Raw genomic sequence first — 7,729 nt, 5'->3', positions numbered from 1 at the left:
TAGTTGCTTTATCTGTAGCAGCTTCCTGAGGTGGTGACAATGGAGGTGTAGAAACAGTAGCTGTAGCAATTTCTGGTTCTTTTGAGATCAGAGATTCCTGATCTCCTTCCGTAGCTGCTTCATCCTTATCCTCTGAAACTGGCCTGTGAGCTCTCTGTTTCTTGTATCTCTTTGAAGATGGAGATTCCTTGGGAGTTTGAACATAAGACATTCTTCTAATCCTTTTGAGAAGCTTAGATCCCCCAATACCAGTATCATTCTGAGAAGAGACTTTCTCAGCTTCTTTCATGATAGGTTCTGAGATAGGAACCTGTTCCTCACTATCTGACTCATCTCTCAGAACAATCCTCCTTCTCTTCTGTGGTGTCTGAGGTACAGTCTTTGTCCTCTTGGGCTTGAAAGATGAAGGCTTCACAGTATGTGCTGATGATGAAGGTTGAGGTATCTGTGAAGGTTTGAGATGTGTTCTGACAGAGGGTTGAATAGAGTGAGGTGTATGTATGGTATGTTCTGATGGGTGGTGAGTTGTCTGGGTTGTGGTGGTGGGTTGGACATCAGTGTAAACAGATCTGTAGGTTAGAGGATCAGCATTTACCAAGATCTGTTTAACAGACTGAGGTATTTGTTAGGGTCTAACTACCTTTTTCTTAAGGTCAGCATTTACCAAGTCATTAAAAGCACGTTTTGCAAGTTGAAAGGGTGGAAATAAAGAACTGGCTAGTTGAGGTTCATCAGCACAACAAAAAGTATATACAGTAAAACCTCTATAAATTAATATAGTTGGGACCGGAGAATTCTATTAATTTAGAGAGGTATTAATTAATCGATAAATTAATAATTATTAATTTATAGAGAATTTTCGGTAGCAAACAAAATTAACTTTTGATTAAATTTTTATTCACATAAATTTAAATAAAATGAATTGTACAATTTATATTTTATACTTAATTCAATTAATTCAATGTATATGAATTTAGAAAGTCAATGTAATGTACAATATATTAGATTTAAAGTCCATGTAGTGTATAAGTTAAATTCATTATATTTTACATAGAAAATATTCAATGTATATTAGGAAAATTCAAAGTACATGAATTAATTTAATTCATTGTATTTTATATAGAAAGTATTCAATGTATGTGTAGTCATAAAATATATTATATATACTGTATATACTAGATTGGGGGAAAAATTATACAAACAAAACAATGGCTTCTCATCTAAAAGGTGTCACAAAATCAACAATGACGGATGAAGCAAGAAAAGTATTATGTGAATATAAAAGAGAAAATTCATCATGCACTCAAAAAGATCTCCAGTTGTGGCTCGAGAATAAGTTTCATCTAAAAGTTAGTCAAGGTACAATATCAAATACACTGAAAAGGTCAGCATACTATCTTGCAGCTAATTACTTGGAGAAAAGAAAAGATATTAAGCGACATAAACCAGCAAAATATCCAGATATGGAGAAGGTTCTCTATGAATGGTTTCTCCAGTACCAAGATCGTGTTAATATGACAGGAGAGCTAATTTTAGAGAAGGCAAAAGAGACCATGAAAATTTTATACCCTCAACAAGATCAGGAGCACACTTTTTCTCAACGTTGGCTTGAGAAATTCAAGTTAAGACATGGTATTAAGTCATTTCGTCGCTTTGGAGAAAGTGGTTCTGTTGATGTACAGGACATGGAGAAGAAACTGGAGTCCATAAGGGAAAAAATAAACCAGTTCCCTATGAAAGATGTTTTTAACATGGACGAAACTGGTTTATTTTACAGGTTACAAGCTGATCACTCTCTTGCTACGAAACAACTTGAAGGAAGAAAATAAGACAAAGAAAGGCTCACGGTTGTTATATGTTGCAATGAAGATGGCTCTGAAAAAATTCCTTTATGGATTATTGGAAAGTATGCAAAGCCACGGTGCTTCAAGAATGTTAACATGGGCAGCTTGAATTGTCATTATCGTGCAAACAAAAGAGCTTGGATGACTAGTGTACTTTTTGATGAATACATTCGTTGGTTTGATAGCCAAATGCAAGGCAGAAGAATTTTGTTTGTGGTAGATAACTGTCCAGCACATCCAAAAAATATTGAAGGACTACAAAATGTTGAGTTGTACTTCTTGCCACCTAACATGACATCAAAAATCCAACCTTGTGATGCAGGAATTATAAGAGCTTTCAAGATGCACTATCGCAGGAGATTTTATCGTGGGTTATTAGAAGGTTATGAGTTGGGACAATCTGATCCAGGAAAGATTAATGTTTTGGATGCTATCAATTATGCAGTCGCGACGTGGACGACAAATGTAAAACAAGAGTCAATAGCAAGGTGCTTTCAACATTGCAAAATTCGTTCCATAGATGAAGTTTCGAGCAATTTAAATGAACATACAACTCCGGAAGAATACATTCATGAACTTGAGGTGATGATTAAGGATCTAGGTTATCGTAATAAAATGGATGTTAATAACTTCTTAGATTATCCGGGTGAAAATGAATCATGTTCCGAGGTCCAGAGTATAGAAGAGATTGCAAACACCATCCTTGAAAATAGTGTTGAAGATGATCTTGAAGACGATACAACACCGTTGGAGCCGGTTACACGTAAAGAAGCACTCAAGGCATCAAAAATGCTTAATAACTTTTTGATGCAACATGAAAGCACCACACCCGAGCTTTTGGATGCAATAAGGAAGATTAGGGATGAGCTTCATGTTGATTTAAATTATATGAAAAAGCAAACTACAATTGAATCATATTTTACAAAGATGTAATAGCTATATTTTTATGAATATAAGGGAATTACTAATTTATAGTTTTATTGGGACCATATTTTTATACAGGGTTTTCAAAAAAATTATTATCTTATTATCTTATCGAAATTGATCATTTTTTGAACTGGCCCAAGTCGGGACCAGACAAAATTATTAATTTAGAGAGATTATTAATTAATCGAGTATTAATTTACAGAGGTTTTACTGTATAAGCTGACAGAATCTAGCAAAGTATACCACATTCCTATCCTCTGTCATCCTATCCCCTATAAATCCTAGCACAGCACTTGCAAAATCAAAATGAGTTTGGTGAATAATAGCATACCCTATGTGCTGACTCATGATTGGAATGGCATCAAAGTTGGAACACTAATTGCCAAATGCTTTAGTGATGCAGTCGAAGAAAAAGCTCCATTCCTTTCTGATATGTGCTCTTTTCAACTGTCCAAGCTTGGCCAAACTCTTCTCATACCCCAAATTGGCCATGAGCTGCTGTAGAACTGGTTCCTCCGCTGTTGAGAAAATGCAGCCTTCTGGTAAATGTAGAGCCTTGCGAACTGCTCCAGGAGTTACCACATGCTTAACATCATTTACTTCAAAAATAATGCTGGGAGTACCAGTAGCACCACCATTGTCAAAGTGCCCAATCCGCCAAAACGTCAGAACTTGTTGGCTTGAAATGACTTGAGGCTGGGTCAATGCATACCCAATTTCACTGTGTGCTAGAAGATCTTGCACAAAGTGCAACTCAGATGGAGCTTCATCATGATTTAAGATTGCAGCATAGTTGTTGGGAACGAACTTGGCTCCATCTATGATCAAATCCTCAGGTGCCATGAGAAAAATTGAGAATTAAGGTTGCCTGTAAGGTGTTTGATAAAATGTCTGTATGAAAAACAACGTCAGGAGATGAGAGAGAATAGAGTAAATAAAGATAAAGTGTGAAAGTAAATAAAAGATTTTACAATTTTCTCTCTCTTTTACTTATACATGGTTAAAAAAGTAACCGTTGGACACCTGTCAGACATGCAGCAGTAAAGAATAATTAATGGGCACGGGAAAACAGTAATCATTACTTATCACATGCAGTTTTTCAAGGAAAAACCGTTCCACTTACCAAGTAATCCCATTAATCAGGGTAAATCAGTTTTAATTTAAAATTTAAACTGTTCCCACTTATTAAATCATTTTTACTACGAAACCAATATTCTGTAAAAGAATACATCAAGTGTGAGAATGACCAATAAAAATAAATCAAGGAATCAGGTACTGCCACGTCAGAATCAGAACTTAATTTGTATCAGTAATAAAATGGTCATCAGAATATGGATAAATCAGGATTTAAAAATGTATCAGAATTTCAAACAACTCAGAGATAACATCTTACAAAAATATAAAAATTCCATTAATATATTAAGAGAATACATTCATGAAATTGAAATTACAGCACAAGATTACAAGAGTGTCCTAAGCTAAAAATCCTAACATCAACAACTTTTTTCCTATGCTAAGAAGCTAGACAAAGCCGACGATGAAGAAAAATAGGAAGAAGAAAAGAAATTATTTCTTCTTCCGACTCTCAACAAAAAGGACAGCGAGTCGAATGATTCGCTCCTGCTGGCGGAGAGCTTCCATCCGGTCCTCTTCCAATCGCTCAAGATGGCGATGGTAGTCCATGTAAAAGAGCAAGAGTGAGGACCTCTTGGGGAACTGCGTCCCAAATCTCATCAGGAATGGCAGTTACATGCCATTCCTGCTGCCATCTCTCACGGCTCAACTCCATATTGAAGGTTTCATAGTTCAAGAACATGTTGTAGTTAACCATGATTTTGTTGATATGAATGAAAAGAGAGTGAGTGTGTGAGAAAAGGAATGATGTGTAGGCTGGAGTGAAGTGTTGGTTTATATAGGCAATGGAATGCCAGGAGACGCAAGGAAAATTTAATGCTGACAGGTAGAAATAATTCTACCTCGTCTCCCTAGACTGAGGAGAATACAAACATCCATTGGAAGTGTAAAACAGGGTTTAATGCGCACAAGAAACAAGTAAATATTACTGTGCATGGACGTGTACCACTAACCCTAATTATATTGACTGTTAATATTCCACCCAAACATATTCTGATTTAAAATAAGACTGTTTCAGATTTTAACCACAAATAAGTCAAGTAAAGAATCATAATTTAATATCAGCACTTAGACTTATATCAGAACTTAACAGTCATCAGAACATGATTTATTAACTTGAAAAGTTGACTGCCTATTTTTGTAATTCTTCACACAAATTCTGATTGTGGTTCTTCAGAACTTATTCATCAGAACTTCCATCAGAACCTGTCCTCAGAATTTATGCAATCTGACACATAAACTGTTCATCTAAAACAACATTGATCGCCACAGTAATTATTATCATTCATATGGAGTGTAAGTGTGTGCATTAAGCTAAATAGCAGACAAAGAGTAAAGTCTGATTCACTTCAGTACATCTTAGAAATAAGGCATAACTAAGAACTTTACTTAAAATCTGTCATTATTCTGAAGCCTACTATTGAATGAGTTCATGCATGAGTCCATCTCAACTGTTTTGTGCTTATTTTATGCATCTTTTGAAATTCCATTTTACAGTGGCTTCTCAGTGTAAGTGAGTCACGACTGCTTATCAGAATTTATGCTATTATCAGAGTATTTCTCCAGTAATCATAGAGTGTGAAAAGTCACCAAGAAAAATATTTATTTTTGCTTTTCTGATGCATAATACTTAATACCAGCAATGCACTTGGGTCGTCCCTTCCACAATTTTTGCTTTAGATCTCAAAGGAGTACCTGATTTTTATTCCCTTTTCTTTTCCTTTTTCTTTTGATAAGTGAGGTTTATCAGCACTTAGTACATTCAGCAGATTTACTAACATCAGAACTTAACAGATGAGAAGCATGATTCCAGTTGTTGACTTAGTAATAAGATAGACAAAGTAAATGTAACTAAGCTCAATATCAGAATTTGCTTGTGTCAATAGATTTCCACATAAATAATTACTTCTAACATGGGATCTCTAGTATATTAAAGACTACTTGGTCAGCATCTAGCACATTTATCCTCATAGGATTTAATAGTCACGGAAACAGTCATTGCACTATCAAAGTTTAGAAATACACATCAGACAACAATCAGTACTTAAGCAATTTTCAATTATGCACAGAATACACAAAGAGAGTAATATCTGTAAATACTGATCATAAAGTCTGATGTATCAGAACAAAACTAAGCAGATTTAGAGAAAGAACCTGAAACCATTCCAAGTTCATTTACCAATCTTGTAAAAGTAGCTTCACACAGTGGTTTTGTGAAGATATCTGCTAGTTGTTGATCTGTTGGAACAAAGTGCAATTCCACTGTACCTTCATCCACATGTTCCCTTATGAAGTGGTACCTTATGCTGATATGCTTTGTCATTGAGTGTTGAACTGGATTACCTGTCATAGCAATAGCACTTTGATTATCACAGTAAATATGGATTTTAAAATATGTTAACCCATAATCCAGTAACTGATTCTTCATCCAAAGAATTTGTGCACAACAGCTTTCTGCAGCAATGTATTCTGCTTCTGCAGTTGATGTGGAAATTAACTTTTGTTTCTTGCTAAACCAAGAAACCAATCTGCCTCCAAGAAATTGGCAGCTTCCACTTGTGCTTTTCCTGTCAATTTTGCAACCTGCAAAATCTGCATCTGAGTAACCTATTAGTTTAAAATCTGATTCTCTGGGATACCACAATCCCAGATCAGCTGTTCCCTTAAGATACTTGAATATTCTTTTCACAGCTGTTAAGTGAGGTTCTCTTGGATCTGCTTGAAATCTTGCACAAACACAGGTAGCATACATGATATCAGGTCTACTAGCAGTTAGATAGAGTAGAGAGCCAATCATACCTCTGTAATCAGTAATATCTACTAATTTACCAGTATCCTTATCCAGTTTTGTTGCAGTGGCCATGGGAGAGGATGCACTTGAACAATTTTGCATTCCAAATTTCTTTAGCAAGTTTCTGGTGTACTTGGTTTGACAAATAAAAGTGCCTTCTTCATTCTGCTTGACTTGAAGACCCAGAAAATAGCTAAGTTCTCCCATCATACTTATTTGATATCTTGACTGCATCACTTTGGTAAACTCTTTGCAAAGTCTGTCATTTGTAGAACCAAAGATGATATCATCAACATAAATCTGAACCAGAAGTAAGTCCTTTCCACGGTTGAGGTAGAACAGTGTTTTGTCTATAGTTCCTCTGTTAAATCCACTTTCCAGAAGAAACTGAGCTAAAGTCTCATACCATGCTCTAGGAGCTTGCTTAAGGCCATAAAGTGCTTTATCAAGCCTGTAGACATGATTTGGATATTTGGGATCAACAAAGCCTGGAGGTTGTTCAACATATACATCCTCCTCCAATTCTCCATTGAGAAAAACACTTTTCACATCCATTTGAAAGACAGTAAACTTTTTGTGAGCAGCATAAGCCAAAAATATCCTTATGGCTTCCAATCTAGTAACTTGTGCAAATGTTTCATCATAATCAATTCCCTCCTGTTGAGAATATCCTTTTACAACCAACCTTGCTTTATTCCTTGTAATTATGCCATCACTATCAGTTTTGTTTCTATATACCCACTTTGTACCAACAACAGATCTGTTCTTTGGTCTTGGCACTAGGGTCCAGACTTTGTTTCTTTCAAATTCATTTAGCTCTTCCTGTATTGCTTGCACCCAATCACCATCTTGAAGAGCTTCTTCCACTTTCTTTGGTTCAGTCTGAGAAAGAAAATAATTGTAAAGACATTTACTTGAAGTAGCTGTTCTAGTTCTGACACCTGCATCAGGATTTCCAATTATTAAGTCAGGTGTATGTGATTTAGTCCACTTCCTTGCAGATGGAAGGTTTTCTCTAGAACTGGATGCTCCC

The 7,729-nt window shown here is 35.6% G+C and overlaps 1 protein-coding gene across 1 annotated transcript; it reads left to right on the top strand.

Moving 5' to 3' along the window:
• The first annotated feature begins 1,208 nt into the window (after positions 1 to 1,208).
• LOC141672853 (ARS-binding protein 1-like) lies at positions 1,209 to 2,982 on the top strand. The gene is made up of 2 exons (XM_074479543.1): positions 1,209 to 1,743; positions 2,014 to 2,982. Exons 1-2 carry the CDS (start codon positions 1,209 to 1,211, stop codon positions 2,775 to 2,777), a joined length of 1,299 nt encoding a protein of 432 aa, XP_074335644.1. The 3' UTR covers positions 2,778 to 2,982.
• The last annotated feature ends 4,747 nt before the right edge of the window (positions 2,983 to 7,729 follow it).

Source organism: Apium graveolens, chromosome 7 (genome assembly GCF_009905375.1).
Source record: "Apium graveolens cultivar Ventura chromosome 7, ASM990537v1, whole genome shotgun sequence".
Taxonomy (NCBI): Eukaryota; Viridiplantae; Streptophyta; class Magnoliopsida; order Apiales; family Apiaceae; genus Apium; species Apium graveolens.
The sequence above is the reverse complement of the archived record's forward strand: the minus strand, read 5'-3'. Positions and strand labels throughout refer to the sequence as shown.

What these genes read in the sequence shown, in the direction of transcription:
- LOC141672853 (XM_074479543.1), top strand. Translation starts at nt 1,209, where the DNA reads ATGGCTTCTCATCTAAAAGGTGTCACAAAATCAACAATGACGGATGAA. An exon ending in CCAGTTCCCTATGAAAGATG is followed by an intron (nt 1,744 to 2,013) that starts TTTTTAACATGG and finishes TTGATGAATACA; the next exon opens with TTCGTTGGTTTGATAGCCAA.